Genomic DNA, 19730 nt, shown 5'->3' on the forward strand with positions numbered 1-19730 from the left:
CACGCCCTCACACAAACACGTGACCTCTTCTTTGGCTCATGACCAACCTTTCCACAAAATCTTGTGCAAATCTGCGAATCCATTCGGGAGTTATGCGCCTTTTTGTGATAGGCCACGCCCATCACCACGCCCCCTCACACTCCCTCACACAAACACGTGACCTCTTCTTAGGCTCATGACCAACCTTTCCACAAAATCTTATGCAAATCTGTGAATCCAGTCTTTTTGTGATAGGCCACGCCCATCGCCACGCACCCTATTGGTCAATCGACCTTGAAAGTTACTCAGCTCGACCTTCGGTCATGACCAACGCCTATGTCAGTTTTCAGCCTCCTGGGGCAAAACCTGTGGCCGCTACGGGAGCGGGACACTTTTTGTGGACCAACCGACCGACCAACTGACCGACAAACAGAGCTATAGAGCTGCAGTCACCGCTAAATTACACATAGGGGAAGAGGAAAAAACTAATTAAATAAAAATAAAAATCTCACAAAAAGTGCAGAAATTTAAACAAAATAAACATTTATCACCAGTGTAGGTCCTACAAATTTTACAAAACCACTAATAACACTGTCTTTGGTGTAACTCACCCCTGTCTTCAGAGAGCCAAAATCTCAGTTTTAGCCGCTGAACACCTTTTCCAAAAACTAAGACTTATCAAAGGGAATATCAACCCTACCCCCTTCTGGATTGCTTCCCTACTAAATCAGTTTGCTTTTGATTTTGCCAGCAAGAGTGCATTCCACACTCTTAAATTCTCCAATGTGTCTCTTTTACAAGACTGTGTCACAGTAGCTATTTTACACATCAATAATAACTGTGAAAAATTCTTCCAATACTCAAAGAAATTTACCTTTAGTTTCCTTTAATTTCCATCCTTGGTCCGCTACACGACTTGTTATTGTAATTCACTTTATTAATTACGCTCTTCTCTGTACTTTTTAAGCATTGTATCCTCCTTCATTCCCTTTTGGCATCATGTGACATACCCAAATTTTTTTTTTTGGGAGCACATCTCCACACAGATGACAACAGTATATTTAAAATGGTATGAATAGAGATTTATTTTTTTCATATGAACAGGTGGTTTGATTTTCTTTTCTTTTTTCCATTTTATTTTACATCTATGACAATCTCGCAAAAAAAAGAGAAAAAAAATCTTTCATATTCCAAGTATGGATATGGAAAAAAGGGATTTATTGCTGAATGTAAAAATGAAATACACTTTCACTGGAAAACTTTTCAGTCACTGCTTTTTTACCATGCACCCGTCTATCTGGACCACAGGGGCATGCAAAAGGGAGATGCTCCCAAATTCAAGCAAGAGAAATAAAAAGGTAGTAGAAGGAAACCGCCTGGCAGATAGGATTCTAACGGGGGTGGGGGATCACACTTAAACTAATTATTAAGCAGTGTCTTCATTTGCATACTCCAAATATACAGAATAAGACCCAGGAAAGAAAAAAAATGAAATCAGTTCAAGTGAAAGAAAATAACCTCCCAGTTTATTAAATATAGTTTTACCACTGTGTCTTCAAGAAAAGAACAGGTACTCATTCATATACTTCAAACAGGTTAGATTTTTCTCTTGAGAAATCATTGATTCAGTTTAGGACAGGCCAGTTTTACTGAAAATTGTTTATGGAATGTGGTTCATAATTAGTGTTGTTTGTTTACTTCTGTGTTTTTTTTATCGAGCTGAAACTAATCTAATTTCTATAACTTTGTGAGGGACATGTTCTGATCCACTTCTCACTGCTAAGTACTGTGGAAAGGATCAATACAAAACATTATTGGTCAATATTTAGGGGGAAAAAGTCTCCAAACATGAAAGAAAGTAGCAACATGCAAAAAGGAGTGATCTGCACTGAAAATAACCAAATAAATACAGAAATATGGTCCTGTGATTATGTGTCTGTTGTCAGCTGATCAGAGCCTGTGAAACACAGGATAGCCAATCAGCAATCAGTGAAGATAATCAGTTGGCCTATGGGCAGAGGTCAGAAAATGCTTTTGGTATCGATAAAAGTGAGAGGAAAGTATCGTAAGTTGGCAGAAAAGGCATAATTACAGTAAAGATAAATGTACTGTACCAAGGATTTAGCAAGATGTTGTTTCCTGTGATGGTGACAATATAATAATAATAATAATAATAATAATAATAATAATAATAATAGCTGATATATTCTGCAGCGATGGAAGATTTATGTTGTCTTGTTAACTGATGTTTGCACACAAACTCAAGCACACTGAAGACGTTTCCTAAGAGTCTCCACACAATGGACTATCGTCATCACACCTCATAGAAAACAATGTCATCTAACAGACCTAACAGATCTAAATACAAAGTTTGCATATTTTGCCATTTTATGATCTTTCTGGAGTTTCACAGGTATTTATTGTGTGCACGGAAGAGGCATGAATCTGGGACAGGAAGAGATGTGACACAAGACACAAAAGGGTAGGGGATGTGATGTGTGATAGACGGAGGGGAATGGATGTGAAGTGACAAAGGAATAGATGAGATAGAGGAATGGATGTGATGTGATTTTATTGAGGAATATATTTCATATCCCATATGTAAAAGCAATATACTGCAATACATTATAAATATGTGGGCCTATGTAGAAAATCTAATGATAAATATATATCACACAGAAGTGTAATACATCACTATATCTTAAAGAAGCCATGATTTGTATATTTGTCAATATATTACGGAAGTGTTGCGACATATTGATAATATATTTATTCCAGTATATTTACAATATATTCCAGTTCCATAAGGGATGAGAGAGACAGATGTGATATAAATATGGATGTGAAATAACAGAGGAATAGATGTAATGTGATGTAACAGAAAAAACAGATGTGATATGACACAAGAATAACTGTAATATGACATGATATGTTGATCCATGAGGAGCTGATGAGACAAAGGGGTAGGTGCGTGGAAGTGAAGCAGCATTGGGGTGTGTGAAGGTCCTGAGACACTGGGGGCTCTTGGTCATAGCTGGGGGGGGGGGTTGCCTGATGTGGGGTGAGGGGTAGGGTCTGAGCAAGGAATGAGGGATACAGGGCGTGGGCGTGCGGGTGTGGAGTGTGGTGTGTATAGTGTAGGGGTGTGGGGTTTGGGATGGGGGATTTACTGCGAGCTATGGGGCGTAGGGTGTGGTGAGCGGTGTGGGATGAGGGGTGCAGGTTTACGGTGAAAGGGTTTTGGGTTGGTTCAGACCAGGCATTCTCTACCCCAGATAAGCGGCCCCATTTCAGAAGAATGCACTCACAGACAAAACACCCCACATCCCACCGCAACCAGAGCTAGAAAGTTCAGGGGTTGCAAAAGTAAGAGTCCTGTCTTGTGTTTCTTCCACCCATGAACTCAGCCAGCTGATTTCACTAATCAGCTCAACCTCCTGGCTGAGGAACTGTGCTAATGACCAAATCCAGGTGACTGGAACAAAATTCTGGGGAGGACTTTTACTTTCTGAACCTGGACTTTCGAACTCAGACTGCGACTACAGTGCCGTGGCACTGGCAAGGCAGAACCCCTCCTCGCCCGGTGACACTAAGACAGACCCCCCATTTCACACCGTCCGCACTGCGTGCCACACCTCTCCACAGCAGCGGGTAACCAAACAAAACCAGTCGGGCGTGACTCACATTCAGCACACAGCCCTCTCTCCCCGGGACAGGGGAAAGCAGGCTTCCCATTGCATTTGTTAATTTCCTGTTTTTTCAACCAAAAAAAAGTAAAAATGATAAGCGCATCCATGTAAACGTAGAGCTTATGCGGAAGTGGTTCATATTGCATGAGGAGCACAGAATGTCACATGGGGGAATGGGGGGAGGGGGGATATCCCGCAGAACCACGCTGAAAAAAAAGAAAAAGAAAAAAGGAGGAAAGAGAAGTAAAAGGTGTATAAAAATGAGGAGTCCGTATAAGAAAGGCTAGAAAACACTCAGCTGGGTCTCTGGCATCGGCATACAGCAAAAGGCACCACAATATTATTCTATTTTTTTAAGTTGTGAAAAAATTGGCACGTCTTTTTTTTTCTTTTTATGCTGTAAATCAAAATGTACATATAAATAGTTTACCTATAAAAAAAAGTCTTTGCTGTTAGCTAGTAGACAACTTTTGCTAAAAGGAAAATAAATATTTCATTTGTTTAGAATATCTGTCTTGTTATATAAAATAAAAATATTTCTTATAGGTGCAGGTCTTTAGTATATGTTTTTTGTTGGGTAGAGTCAGTGTTTTTGTTTGTTTTCAGCGGGGTGCGGGGTCCTGTTTGGACCGAGCGTGCGCCGCTCTGGCCTGCGTGTTCCCACGCGCGCCGTGCCGCCCCCCCGACGCGTGCGAAGTCCGGCTGTCCGCCGCTCTGTAGACGGTGACGGGCTCGGCGTTCATGTTCTGCATGCTGAGGAAGGGCGTGCTCTCGCCCTGCTCCTCTTCCTCCGACTCGCTGTCCGACAGGAAGTAGCCCCGCGGGCCGTAGTCCCGCCCCGCCTCGCCGCGGGCCGACGCGTGCCCGTTCAGCCGGGACCTCCTCCAGCGCTTGCCGCCGCCGCCGCCGCCGGAAGCGCTTCTCTTTGGTTGCTCCAGCGAGGAGAGGTACTCCTGGGTGGTCTCGTAGTCCTCCTCGTCGGCCAGCCGGTAGGGGCTGGACGGCAGGCTGCCGGTGCTGTCGTTCAGGTAGGTGCGGCGCGTCTGGCGGTACGGGTCGGCCCGCTGGACGTCGTGCAGGGGCACCTGGTAGCGGCGGAGCAGCGGCTGGTCGTCCTCCAGGTGGTAGGAGGAGCGGGTGGCGGGCGGGAGGGACAGGGCGTGGCTGGCGTTGGGAGACGTGATCTGGAAGGTAGGCACCTGTGGGGGCAGTGAGTAGAGGAGGTCCACGGGCGAGAGGCGGGCGGGCGTGGTCAGCGCCGACACGTACCTGCGCGGGAGAGGGAAGTGGGCGTCAGTCTCGTTTCCCGGGCAACACGGTGGGTCTTTTTACTTACTGCAGTGATCATAGTAGAAGGGCAAATGGCAGTTAACAACACAAACTGTGATTCATCAATTTCATAAATGTTGAAAAGGACCAGCCAAACAGAGGACTAACCTAATGATTACCTTAATGTAGCAATTAAGAGCAGAGATTGGTGTAAAAATGAAAGCGTACATGAGAACCCCGTATATGGAGCTTGATAATCTGAACAAGTCATTATTCAACAGATGGGTCTATGCCCCGCACTCATGCAACATTGTCCTTAACTTCGACTTGCAAGTAAATGCGAGCGTTACATTTTTTTCTTTACAATCTCAGTTTGGTGAGTTTTAGTGATTGCCAAACTGTGTTGGAGAAGAAAATATCTTCTTGCTTTTAATTGTTAATCATAGTTAAGACAAAATTTTAATTGAATATGCGCCATACACCCTTCTGTTGCATAATGACTTGTGTTAATGAGTTCACGGACTGTACACCTTCCACTCTGCTGTCTGTTCTGTGGCACTGAAGAACTTTTAAACTACACATTAATGACATGGAATTTCAAAGACTGGCTCGCAAAACTGGAAAACATCAAACAGACAGAATGACCCCTGGAATAAATACATGACCGATATGCTTCAGGTGTTTCATTAGCCGACTGCTACAGCTCTGGTCTAATTTCAGTGTAATTACATTTTACTGCATGGCTTTTTTCTGGCTATCTACACACTTAAAAGGGGAGTTCTCTCTTTTCCTCTGCCTGTTCCTCAGAATTTTATCCTTCTCCGGATCCGTTTTCATTTTAATTTGAAATAGATGAGTAACCATAAATATCTTCTGTTCACAGCAGCTACTGCTATGCTTCTCTGAAGGTTCAGGCCATAACAAATATCTGGCACTATTCTTACTGTTCTTACCTTAAAACCTTAAGCCACAAGAAACCGGATGGGCTGCATCACTGTGATCTCTCCTGGCCATAATCAAAGACAGTGCTTTCATCCGACAGCACGAAATAAATAACATCCAGAATCGCATGAGCACGCTAAGCTAACCAGGACCAGTATTGCTAGGTTTGTGAGACCCTGTCATAGGAACGGCACTGCCTTTACTGTAAGAATCCCTGCATCCTAAAGTTAAAAGGATAGTTTTGGTTGAAACATTATAGTGGGCCAACCAAGGGGTTGCATGTTTGAATCCCAGAAGTGGCAAAGCACTTCACCTGACTTCCACCAGTAAACGTCCAGCGCTGCAGTTCAGTGCAAATGAACATCAGCAGAATTATACAGTAAATAAACGATAATGCATTTACAACGTATATTTTCAGCTATGCAATTTGCCTGCCAATAAAACAAGCAATGCACAATCATGCAAAACCTTTTCTTTTTCTTTTTTACACAAATCCAAAGTTCTCTCAAAACTCAACAGCTAATAAAGATTGCACAGAACCTCATGTGACTTAGCCATAATGCTGTGTTGATAAATGAAAAAAAAGGAACAGTTTTTTTTTATGTTCTTGAGAATTCCTTTTTATGGGGACACAGGGTTATTGCTCCACACCAGCAAAAAGTAATGACCTTGTGTCCCCATAAAACTGAAGCTGTAGCAGAATCAGCTCTTTTAAAATCAGGTCTTAAGACTAACCCGTTCTCCTGTGCCTGTTCCTCCTAGTTCAGAAATTCAGAGGATTCTAAAATTATTTTATTTTAATGTTAATTTTTACAAAGTGCTCTTTTAAGGCACCCTGCTATGATGCTATATAATGTCAAATATAAGTTATTGCATTTAATTACTACCATTAGAGAACTGAGCCAATATTTGTCATTAAATCTATACATTCCTTCATTTGTACTTTTACAGCTAGGTTATTACCTCAACTGTAATCTGATCAACCCATTTTAGTTGTTGTGACAGACCCCTTATTACATTTCTACCCCCATTCTACCGATTCTTCACACCAGCCTGGCCAGTGGGGGATGGGGTCCCCCTCTATAGTCGGGTTCCTCCCGAGATTTCTCCTCACTGGGGAGTTTATTTTTTACCTCATGTGCTTGCTATGTGGGGGGTTGAGGCCTGGTTTAGCTTTTTTCGGCTCCTCTATAAAACATACTGCATTTTTGACCGTTTTATGTAAAAAGCACCACACAAATAAAATCAATTTGATTTGATTTGACTTTCAAACGGGGCCTGGACTGGAGTGTGAACAGGGGTTGCAACAGGGGTGTTTTTAAGGTGTATGCCTCGATCAACACAACACTGCAACAGTGTAGTAGAGAAGCGGGGGCTTTGGGGTGTCGGGGGAGGGGGAGGGGGGTGTAGCGCTCCACCTCTCGCTGGACGGGGAGTCCCACAGGGAGTCGAAGGAGTCGCCGTACTGCGGGGCGGGCCGGTGGGGCTCGGTGACGCCGCAGCGCGCCGACCGGCGGGCCCAGGCCTCCATGCAGGCGGGGCTGCTGCATTTACTGGTGCCCACCGACGATGACGTCATCACGCCCGAGCGCGCCTCCGACAGCGCGCTGCCCGTCCGGTCCAGGCTCCACGTGCGCCCTTCCTGTCTGCGCGGGGAGAGAGAGGGGCCCGCAGAGTTACCCAAAACGCCAGGCGGCACCGTTCAGTGCCCCGATCTATCCAGGTCTCGCTAAAGAGAACGTGAGTCTTTGGTCTTAACCTGAAGAACCATGTATTAGACTACGCTGAAACCTTCACTACAAAGGACATTCAATAAAATAAACCAAATAATATATTGGGAAATATTTTCACCACTAACATGTTTTTGTCATACGTGACACTTGCATTATGTCAACAATTACAACACTTAAACAGTTTTTTTCTGCCAGTCCTCAGGAGGCTTCATTGCACAGGCTTCATAGTCAACACGCCCCCTGAGGTCTCTGCCTGATTCGCACATTTGGGCTGGTGTGAATCCAGTTTTACACACTGCATGGCATACAGCTTTTATAACTACTATTCATAAATACATGAATGATCAGTAGCTGGGCTGTGTGAACACTTGGCATAAAATACTGCATCTGACCACAGGGTGGCACTGTACCATGACTGCCAATGGCAAATGAATAGTCTGTAAGACTGCATCAGCTATGCTCTTATCAATGACACTTTTATATCAATTACACTCCAAAATGTTATTCCCATATTCTATACGATCACAGGTAACTTACAGAAGTTTGATCCCAAATGTAGGTTGTGTTGTGTGTGTGTGTGTGTGTGTGTGTTAGCCATAATGTCAAGCCCATGAAGCTTCCGTAAACGTTGTTGTGCAACAATATACTGTTTAAAGGAGCACACAGTAGTGCACACACTCAAAAAATGGTGCACTCGCAGTCTCAATGTAAATATTCAAATAATATTGTTTCCATATTACCCAGTATATGCTATAATGACATATACTGCCCCAGCCCAATCACACACGTCATTGTTCAGTCGCTCCAATATAGTATTTTCATGTTTTTTTTTAATTGCCTTTGCTTAGTTTTTGCTGCTCTGAGGCACAGTTATGGGTCTGTTCTTATTTGACCCAGAGTTTTCCCCATAGGTACTCAGCCTTATTGATGCAATATTTCGGCTGTGTTGTTTTGAGGTGCCAGAGGTATTCCCACTTGAGCAGCTGAGAACTTTTGTGATAAGAAAAACTATTATGACTATTGACCACTTGTGCCTAGCCCGTAACCTGACACAATAATTTCTTCTTTTTTTTGCAGATTCAAGTACAATGATAGATCTACAAAAGATACACAGTATATCTTAGTGTAAGGATATTAATTGTAATGATTATAATTATTGGCATTATTTATAAAATGATGTCCTTGTATTTTCTGCCCAATCCTGAAAAAGCCCTAATTTTTTCAAAAATCATAAGCTCTGTCCACAACCACCAGGGGGCGCTCACCAAACTGCATTGACTTCAGACAGCAGAGACCTAAAGGTGAGCTGTGGTTAAAAATGCACAGATAATATCATGTACAAGCATGAACAATTTGGCTCTCCAAACCACATCCACCGTAGACTCTTCACTCGATCTTTGACCCGAAACGATACGGGTGTAGAACACAAACCACACATCGATAAACACTCAGGAAGGTTTTCTGTGGGAGGGAACATTTTTTTTCATTGTAATATGAAAGCCTCCCAAGCTAAGAGCAGTATTATTATGAGCAGGTTAATTATCTGTCCATCCTCTGATGAACCAATGAATTGTCCTGACTGGCTGAAATTCTGACATCCACTGGAGTCTGGATTCAGGCCTAAAGGAAATCATTGCTTAGATGCATGTGTGCATACTTGACACTGGACTGGACATATGTTGAAACAGCAAATTTTAATTCGGGACATTTAAAGTTTAAAGTTCCGCCTTAAACTGGTGAAAAGGAGAGTTTGTCATCCGGACATGTGGATGTTTGATATATGAGTCAGAGGTCTCCTGATAGACATGACAAAGGAATAGCATACCGTGTGCAAGCAATCAGCATTTCAACCTCATCACTGGAGGGGAACCACAGGGGCACATTGCCACCATGGTTAAAGGCCTCATACCAAACTTATCACATTATCACAGAGGTGAAGACAGGGACCTGCACGGCCTCCAACACAGTCAGAGCTCTGGCTACTTCCTCAGTGTGTGATGCCATCTAGACCATTTCCTGTGATTGGTCAAATGCATTGTGTCACTTGAGATTGTGGTTGTGATAGAGTGGGTGTCGTTACCAGAGCCCCAGATTTTATAATGTTCTTTATGACAACGACAAGAAAGGTTTACCTCTGATTGGATGTAACCAGTGCTGAGCAGGGGCTTATTCAACGGGCAGAACATTCCGGTATGTTCCAAATGTTCCATCTATTGAGCAGGAGGATCACTCAGTTTTGCAGCACGCCTCAGGAGATGGACTGTGGGTGTTTTAGGGGGGCAGGAATGCTGGCTCGAAGAGGTTTGTGTGGGGTAACGTATTGCAATGAGTTACAGTGCGTAAAATGTTTTGGCGTTCTAAACTCCACGCTAAGATTTCCTCTGTGACTGCAAGAGCGGTTAGGGCAGTGACAACCAACCCTGTTCCTGGAGATCTACGGTCCTGTAGGTTTTCACTCCAACCCTGACAAAGCACACCTCATTCAACAGCTAAAGGTATGCATTGAGCTGCAAATGAGTAGAATCAGGTATGCCAAATTAGGGTTTAAATGAAAACCTACAGGATGGTCAATCCCCAGGAACAGGGTTGGTTACCACAGGGGTAGAGGTGTGCTCACAATGAACAGGTTGGTTACATCACCAGAGAGCAGGGTTGGCCAATCCCCGGGTACAGGGTTGATTACCACTGGGGTAGGGTGTGCTTACTGTACAATGAACAGGTTTGTGACATCACCAGAGGGCAGGGTTACCTGTGATTGGACGAGTGAGCAGGGGTGGACGAGTGGTGGGACCTGGAGTTTGCTCGGCTGCCGGGGAAGGAGGTCTCTGCCGCGTGCCGAATTACCCGCTCGGTGGCCGGTACGTTCTTCGAGATGTACTGCAAAAGAGGAGAGCTGGGTTTAGACAGGCTGTGAAGGTCTCAGAGGATTGTGGGTAATGTAGGCCCATGTTTCTCAAACCTGGTTCTGATTGCCCACTCCTGCTATCTTTGCCAGCTATTATTCCAGTAGAACACTGACCCTTAAATTCTCGGCAGTGTGAGCAAGATATTAGTGTTCTAGAACCCAAGGTTGCTCGGAACGTAGCAGGTCATAATGCTTCTAAAGCCAATCAGAGCAGCATGAAGGTTCTTTGGTAGCACGGGGTGGTGGAATGTTAAGCTTGCATGGTCTGATTTCCGCATAGGGCAGCGTGCCTTACAGACGGAGAAAATGTTTCTGCAAACAAACGAGATAGTGCCGTGCTCGAAACGTCTTGAGACCACAGTTTCTAGCGCTTTGAAGTGAGACGTGAACAGTACTGCAATCTTCGACAAAAAGCACATCAAAGGCTGTGCTTCACGGGCAGCCGAGGAAGTTTCGGCGAAACACAAAAAGGCAGCGATCCACTCTCGCAGAGCATCTCCATTAACGCATGGTATGGAAGCACAGCGCTGCACGAAAGGAGCAATTTGGAGAGTTGAGAGAACGGGCAGCCAAAACGATTGGCTGTGATTTACCCCCTATTTTGTGTTTATATTTCAGAGGAAGGTAAGGCCATTAATATCACCTCTGACTGAAAATCCCATTTTCAGCCCCTCCCCCCCTGGCAAACGCCATGGATCCCTGAAAATGAGCGTGGCCCGTTTCCAGAACAGCACTTACCCTGATGCTGTCTGGACTACCCGCTGCATTCCAGGCCAACCTGCATTGTGCCCTAATCCTACCAGCACTGCCATTTTAACTGCTTTAACAAACAAACTTTGCCCTTTATGTATATTTACCGCATTCGTCAAACTTCTGGAAGTTTTTCAAGAGAGGCCATCCACAATATTTCTTGCCAAGCAGTGTCAAAAAACCAAAATACTTGTTGATAATATCTTGAAGGTATATTCCACTCTTGCATATTAGCAAAAACTCTCACATAGATTTTACTGCTTTTGCTGATAATCTTTTTGCATTGATACAGCTTGGAATTTACTGAAGTGGTTGACATTAAGCACCTTGCTCAAGGATACTAGAGCATTTTCACCTGGGCATCAAACCTACAACCTACAGGCTGTAAGCGCAACCTAACCGTTATGCTACACTGGTGCCCCCAGTGTTCATTCTTGTCAGAATCAGTATATGTGACATCACACAGAAAGGCCTTCTGGGAATGACAGCTGTGGATAAAGTATGCATTAACATTTATTTAGAGCAGGTTTTGTTTTTTTCATTGTTTTATATCAGTGTTCTACAACTCCATTGCTTTCAATTATCAGGTGTGACTGTTACATCAGAATTAGAATGTTCAGTTAAAAACATTCTAATCATATTTGTGATCTTACACCTTAAAGGTTAATGCACTACAATTTTTCCAAAGTATGTGGGCATGCAAGACATTCCTATGCATGCTTATGTAATGCACTTGGGTTTTAGAACTTTATATCAATTACATAAAATTCAGAGCTTGATACATCAGCCAAAACCTTAGTAATTTAAGGTAATATGTGAGTATTATTTTAGAAATGCAGTATGAAAATGCAGCTTAAATTTCATTTAACTACTTACGTACGATTTTAAATGTTGCATAACTGCCCTCAGTTTTAATGTACCTCCCCCTGCATTAAACTAATTTCTCTGTACAAAACACTGCCCAGCATCTGCAGTCTTAAATAATCAGGCTGAATGTAACACATAACGTTGCTTGTAAACATTGCTGTCAATCACCGTCTGTGCTTAATTAGTGGTAATTGCTTCATCAACATAAATGATGGGGGTGGTGTAATTGCTTGACACGTGGCTTCACAAAAAGGGTATTGACCTACTGTTGGCGGAGGACTGGAGAACATGCTAGAAAACAAGTGGAGACACAGTGGAGACCCTAGCTATAACTAACCCCATGACAGATTTTCAAACCTGAATGTTGTTTCATTTGGATTACAGCCATTGACTAATTGAGGTCCTGGTTTGAACTTTTTCCGGTCATATTTTTTTAAACAACACGGCTACATTGGCAGAAGCTGAGAAAGCAAACTGGTATAGCTGCCCAAGACCAGGGAGTCCTGGAGGGCTCTAGGGTATGTGGTTTTACTTTTCACCTTACAATAAGCAGCCAATCCCCAACCAGGTAACCAGGTGAGGTTAAGTAACTGTGTGATCAACAGCTTGTATTGATCAACAAAGCATTAAGCATTAATGAAAATCAGCAGAATCTCCAGACCTCCAGGACCAGGGTCACGTCCAAATTAGTGCACTTGCCTGAATATTGAATATACATGTTGAGTACACTGGATGAGAAAGTTAAGTAGGTGAAATTTCATCGAAATGCAGTGTACTTAAAATCCCAGGATGACATACTTATTTCTGGGTTTTTGCTGAGTATATCATCCAGGAATTTTAAGTAAATACATTTCAGAAAGTAAGTGACCATTTTGGCCTTAAATATGACATGCAGCTTCGCTTTAAGAATGAGGCACAGCTTCGCCAAGGAAACAACAATGACAACAAAACGTGAGCATGACCGCGCAAGGGCAGAATTTACGACACTTCCACAATATGGTTGGAAAATAGTATGTAGGATATTTATCATATATTACCCATCACATACTAAATGTATGCACTAAACAGTACACAGTATGCTAAGCAGAAAGTACATAATTTGAGGACACGGTAGTGCGGTGGCCGATTCAGACACCGCCCAGGAGTGAGTACTCCTGCCCTAAACCGGGAAAGAGAATGGCATGTTGGGATAGATACTGTGCTTCTTTGGGATCGATCTAGGAATGGCTCATAACATTTTGTTTTCCTGGTCAATCATTCAGCCCATAAAGTAATCAGTCAAGCAGTCGGCCAAATACAAACTCACATCTACCATAGGGATCTCTTCTGGGCCCGGTCCAGGATGGTTGGGTCCGTTAGCCAGGGTTCGAGTGGGATGGTCAGCACACATGTTCTGTCGCAGGTGACTGTGCATTTTTTTCCTCTGCTTCCTAAAAAGATAAAACAGGAGTAACATCCCGAAGTAACACTGCAAAGTAACACCGCAGGACAGTAACATCCAAGTAAAAACCTACTTTAATATCCCACAGCACTACTCTACCATTAGCACCCAGCGGTAACACCCAACAACATCCCCACAGTGCCCCCTTGCAGTAACACCCAGCACTAACATCCAAAAGTGCTGTAACACCCAACAATAACACACAATTACATCAGCAGTAAAAATCTACCTTAATAGCAACAAACACACCAGACAGGAGGACATTAATATCAGTTATCTAAACCGTCTTGCTCTCAAACAACACAAAGTCATTCCCCTGGCCACACTGCATTATAAATACGCTATTCAGATACTCTACATGGAGGTCCAGATGTGGGCAGGGCACATCTGGCGACTTGATACATTAACTCTTGCAGTCCCCTGGCTTCTGCATCTCTATGCAATGTGCAGTGTGAAATGATGATGTCATATTAGTTCTGAGATGGGTGTGGAATTGCCTGATCAGAAATCAGTGATTACACAGCTGTTCCAAAGCGCTGTCATGGCTTCAATGTGAGTGGCCAAAAGTGTGTGTGTGTGTGTGTGTGTGCACGTGTTTGTGTGTGTGTGTGTGTGTAAAAAAACATGTGTGCGCATGTTTACATGTATGTCTGAGGTTTCACATGCGTGTGAAAGGCGAGCTGGGTTTTTGCCCGACTGACAGTCACGAAAGGCCCTCTTGTGTTTGTGTAAATCCTGCGCTAAGTGTTTACATAATGACAGGCAAGCCAGGACAGAGACGGGCCTGAGCAGCAGAAGAGCCACATCCTCCTCTGCTTCACTGCCAAACACAAGCCTTACAGAGGCGCATTATCCCCACGGCCTTACACAACCTGTACTTAACGTATCATCCATTCACACAGCTGAACATGCACTCATACTTCAGGCTATGTATCCCACTCGAATGCACAAAATGAGCACCCAACCTGAGATAAAATGATAACACTAAGTGATTTGACCTTACTGCTTAATGCTAACAGCCACATCACCCTGCTAAATGGCAGAATCTTAAGTAAGTCTAGGAAGAGGGGTGGGGGGGGGGGGGGTATGCAGCTTTTTGTTTTTACCTTAGAAGCTGCAATTTAAAACCAGAAGTAAATTCAATCATAAGAAATCAGGTAATTTGACTGTGCGATGTACCGCTTTGATAAATTGAGCAGCACAAAAAGCAGTGCTGGGCACCACAGGATCTGTGTTCTGATGGGAGTTATACTGCATCTGAACGCGGAGTCAGCAGGCCTGCGGGGGGTAGTTTTCCCTCTGAACCAATCAGAAAGAGATTTTATCTAACAATATACAGGATGCCATATCAGGGTTCCGACTCTCTGTGGTCATTTAAGAATATTATTATTATTAGTTGTTGTATTACTATTATTAGTTGCAGCAGTCATAAAAGTAGTTGTAGAAGTAGTCGTAGTAGTGGCAGTAGTAGTATCAGTAGCAGTAGCAGTAGTAGCAGCGGTACAGTCGATTTGGTCCTGAGAGTAGAGTACAGGCTCAGAAGCTCCAGATTCAGTAGATCTTCCATCACAGAACACAGTTGTCAGAGCTGAAGTTGTAGTACCAGCAGTATGTATTTAAACCTGCAATGATCCAGCCCTGAGACCAGTTCCGTAAGGACCACTGCCCAGTTCTCTCCACCAGTCCTACTGTTGCACTCACTTGGTTTTGCAGTAGGCGACCACGCACACGATGCCCACCACCAGCAGTGCCACGCAGATGCCCGTCACTGTCAGAACTCTCTTCTGGTAGAGCTCCTCCGCCTCTGTCAACGGCAACACAAAAAACACCGCCTCAGTACCTCGAACCCGAGACTCCAAACCTCCACTAACCCCATCACCCGCTCCCCCCAAAAAAGAAACACTGCCTCAGTCTTGTACCCCAGACACTGAACCTCCACCATTCCCAGCTATGATGGAAAAGTGGAATCCATCTCTGAACTTGTGCGTGTCGGGCAAGAGGCTCCAATACGTCACATGATCCCTGAGAGGATTCCGATTAATTAGCTGATCTGTTCACTTCCCTCAAATGCAATGCGCATGTCTCTCTCTCTCTCTATCTCTATCCTCATTTGACTTATATTCATTTTCACTTTCACTAAATTGTCATGTTGTAGGGCTGTCCTGCTGCACAGATTCACCGATCTCTAAACAATGTGGATGGCTCATCCCGAACACCGTGGCTTCCAGCTAAGCCCATCCACGCATGATATGGGTCAGTGGATCTGCGCATCGTCCGTGCAGCACCTGCATGACTGGATGGCTGCTGCAGTCGGAGGGACTCAGTGCGGCCCCCGTACGGACTGCTGCATCTCTCTTCACCTTTGTACCGCTGAGAAAAGTGTTCATCTTTGACACAGCACTCCTCTTCCCATCCCACCGACCTGCCATTACAGTTTAAAGACGTAGCACTAATGCTAATCCCACCGATCGTTACCGAATCTGTAGTTTGGGGAAGGTCAGGGACTTATCTGGGGTGCAGGGTACACCTCTGCGCCAAACGGGGGAAGACTTTTCAGTTAAAAAAGAAGAGCATGGGAATCAGCGCTCCCTCCAGAAGCCGAAACGACCAAATCCCGGTTAACACATAACGTTTTTAATTAGTTTTTTTCCACTGTACTGCTTTTGGTTATTATAAACCCCGCTGGTGAAAGAGATATTGGGCTTGCCTGCGCGCAACAAGAATAGCTGTTAATAAAGCCCAGTGGTAGAAGGGATATTTGGCCTCGGATTGTGAAGAAGGAGCCATATCTCAGCGGTACAAAGGTGTCGAGCTCCAGGATTATGCAGCGCTAATGAGAAAGCAGAGGCATTAGCCTCGAACCTGGACAGAGCGCGCTGACCTGCGACCCTCTCTCTGTGGACTCCCCCCCCCTCCCCCCCGAGTAACCAGGGGGGGTCACAGCCCGTCCTGTAAGGGGGGTGGGCTGGCAGTGAGGGGTGGGTGGGGGGGGGGGGTTGCAGCCTGTTCTCAATTTCTTAATTAGCCCAGTCATTTTCCCAGCTCGGGAAAGAGAAAGAAGGCTTGCAGTCAGGGCCCAGAGGTGTGTCTCAATGCACAAATGTTTTTAACTTCGCACAAGAAGGAAAAAGCCTGCGCAAACGTATGACAGCTGATTAACTAACCGGTCCAATTAAGCTGGGGTAGGTGGAGTAGTGCCTGGGACACAAACCAGAGGTTTGAGGTTAATGCCCCTGGCCTTCCTGGCTGTCGTCTCTGTGAAATTATTGACTACGGTCTGCTTTTGTAGCCAAATCATTTGTTTCAGGTCAGGGGTCCTGAGGGGTTGGCTCTACTTCATTCACAAATGTATCTCAATCATGTAATGGTTGTTCTGAGGGCACGGGGTGAAGGGGAGCATGTTTAAACATGAAAGTGTCATAATGCTGTGCATGTGTACACAGTAAAATTAAACAAGATGTCTGAACGCAAACACATTATTTGATTTTTTTCTCCCTGGGAAATGTTCCTGTGAGCTTGGCCAGGTGTCATCTGAGCAGAGTTCCAGAGAGGCACTTGACTGACTGACTACTTGACTACTACCTAAAATGCACAGAAGTACAGAACTAGCCTATGTGGTGACAAATGAAGTACCATTGCAAAACTGAAGTACACGAGAGAAAGTCTGCACTAAAATTCCCTTGATGTGTTCCTGAATAATACTAACAATGGCTTTATTCACACTTGTCTATCCGAGAGGTCCGAGCTATATGACACATATGTAAACTCAGACAAAGAATATAGCAGTGATCAACAAATTTTGTCACAAATATTACTAGTCAGCAAGTTTTCTGAACACATCTAGAAATGAAAGTTAAGATATCTTATTTACCACCTCTTTGGAGTTGATAGCCCAAACAATACATTCTAAATCTAACCAAGTTCATCTGAAGCCTCTGCCCAGACAGACCCCTCAAGATCACAGGAAGTTTCTAGGTGGGTGAGGTCTGTGTTGTTCAAATTTTTAGAAACAACCAAAACATAAATGATTATATATCAAATAGATCAGTATCAAGTCATAATAATCATCTTCTGGAAAATGTCCAATAGTCTGCAACAGGATATAACATGCATTGCTCAATTAAAAACAATAACCATTTCAAATGCAAATTAAATCAAACAGCAGAATTCAATCAAAGCTGAACATTTGTGTCTAGTTTTCAACCACAGTAAAAGTTATAGAGATCTTGTGGATGCAGACGGACCAGATCAGAAATAAAAGACGAAGAAGATGCAAAAGATGAAGAAGATGGGGGGTGAGAGGCAGTGTTGGTCACAGAGAGAGCGGAGTTCAACCTACAAGGCTGACACTGCATGCTCATTACAAGAGAGAAACAGCAGGGGGCGTGAGAGAGGCGAGAAGGAAGCAATCTTTCCCTTGAGTAGCGTTCATCTGCTTAAATGCAAGTGATCTGGCAGAATCTTGAACGAATCCCATTGCTTAAACAAAAAGAGCACCAAAACTCCTTCCTTAACGAACAGTTCCAGAGCAGATAAGGCATGCGGTCTTGCACCTGTGCTAACTTCACACTGAATACCCCAGCCTGTCTGAATGCCCTATCTGTCTGACATTGAAAAAATAAATAGGAAATTACATTTATAGTCCATGTAAAAAAATAAAAAACCAAAAAAACATTTGAGCACAATAATATAATAGGCTATGCGTGTGAGAGTGTGCGAGTGTTTTAAAACCCATGGTTTAATAAGCCAATTATTTGCAACCACAGTAGATTTTGCTCTTGTGAAAGCCATACAATGTTTTGAAAGAACTTGATTGCCATATTGATTGACAGCGTGAAAGAGACTGTAGAGTGATTAAACTGATGAAATCGTTAACAATGGGATCGGATAATGGAACAAAATATTCTTAGAAAACAGAGTTTTAAAAGTTCTTACAAAATTCCTATTCATCCTAGGAATCATACTGTACTTAATATCCCTATATTAACTCTTTCAATCCAAGAAAATATAACTATATTAGTTTTAACAATATCTGTGCACTGAAATCACACCACATTGATTAAGCTCAATCCAAGCTCTCATTAGTATTTAAACTCATCCCAGGTTAATCCCTCGATCCTAAGAAATCATCCTGACGACTGCATTAACACTACCCTAATCTGAACTCGCTCCAGTGTTAATAGAACACAATGCATAACACAGTAATGTATCCTACAAGAAAAGGCTGGGTTTCATGCAACATTCTAAGCGGGAAAGGGTTTGGTGTCTAAAATCTTCAACGATAGATTTCAACGATGCAAATCTTTGAATTAAAGGTTTTATAATTTTGCTGTTAATTTAGTTGTTAATGTCAGACCTCTCACATAGGAGCAGATGGAAAAAGGAAAATAACAAAAAGAAAAAGAAATTTTTATGAATCCGAAAGTGTTTTGTCCATACCCATGAATCCAATCCCAAGATGCGCTGTCAGGGTGGACAGTTGACAAAGGAAGAGGAAGAAACAAGAAGAAAAAAACAGTTTCAGAGAGAAACCTTCCAACATTCAAAACAGACGTGTGTGTGTGCGTGTGCGTGTGCGTGTGCGTGTGCGTGCGTGTGCGCGTGCGTGTGTGTTTGGGAGAGAGAATGTGTGTGTGTGTGTGTGTGTGTGTGTGTGATCAGTTTAAGGTCTTCAGGGATGCTAGAGCAGGTGCAGCCGTTAACACACAACACATAGAACAAGGCGTACAGACATTAGCGCTCACCATCCCCAAACACACACCACAGAGACCAACAAGCTTTAGATCATGCACAGCAATAACAGTCCCAATGATCAATGCCTAATTTACAACAACACATTTCTGGGTTAATATTTCACTTCTTTTGAATGGGTCGGTTTATGTGGCTGACATAAAAAAATTCACATTAGTTTACCAGTAAAATAAATCCAGCAAACATGTACATGCTAATTTCAATGATTTGCCTTCAAACAATGCATCAACATATGTTGAAGAAACTGTGCTATTGTTATTGTTGTGTTAAAAATCCCAGTCAAAACAGGGTATTGTAGTAGCTTTATGTGACTGACCCTATTAGTTTGTTATAGCTGTTGTTTATGTACCAGCCAATCAGTGTGCAGTTCTGTTTCAGTGAGTGCTAGCTCATATTTCAGTGCT

General features: G+C 43.4%; 1 protein-coding gene across 3 annotated transcripts in view; it reads right to left on the minus strand.

Annotated features, from left to right (window-relative positions):
- Positions 1-1046: 1046 nt before the first annotated feature.
- The window catches only part of nrg2a (neuregulin 2a), a 113715-nt gene continuing 95031 nt past the window's right edge, over positions 1047-19730 (minus strand). For 2 of the 3 annotated variants that reach the window (XM_035434446.1, XM_035434448.1), the window contains exons 6-11: positions 19015-19038; positions 15277-15379; positions 13441-13564; positions 10362-10489; positions 7298-7525; positions 1047-4937 (exon numbers count right to left, since the gene is read on the minus strand). In XM_035434446.1, the coding sequence (XP_035290337.1) occupies positions 4271-4937; positions 7298-7525; positions 10362-10489; positions 13441-13564; positions 15277-15379; positions 19015-19038 (1274 nt within the window). In that variant the 3' untranslated portion in view covers positions 1047-4270. The remainder of the gene's footprint in view (positions 4938-7297; positions 7526-10361; positions 10490-13440; positions 13565-15276; positions 15380-19014; positions 19039-19730) is intronic. The other variant, XM_035434447.1, reaches the window with a different exon arrangement.

The sequence above is a fragment of the Anguilla anguilla genome, chromosome 9, assembly GCF_013347855.1.
Source record: "Anguilla anguilla isolate fAngAng1 chromosome 9, fAngAng1.pri, whole genome shotgun sequence".
NCBI lineage: Eukaryota > Metazoa > Chordata > Actinopteri > Anguilliformes > Anguillidae > Anguilla > Anguilla anguilla.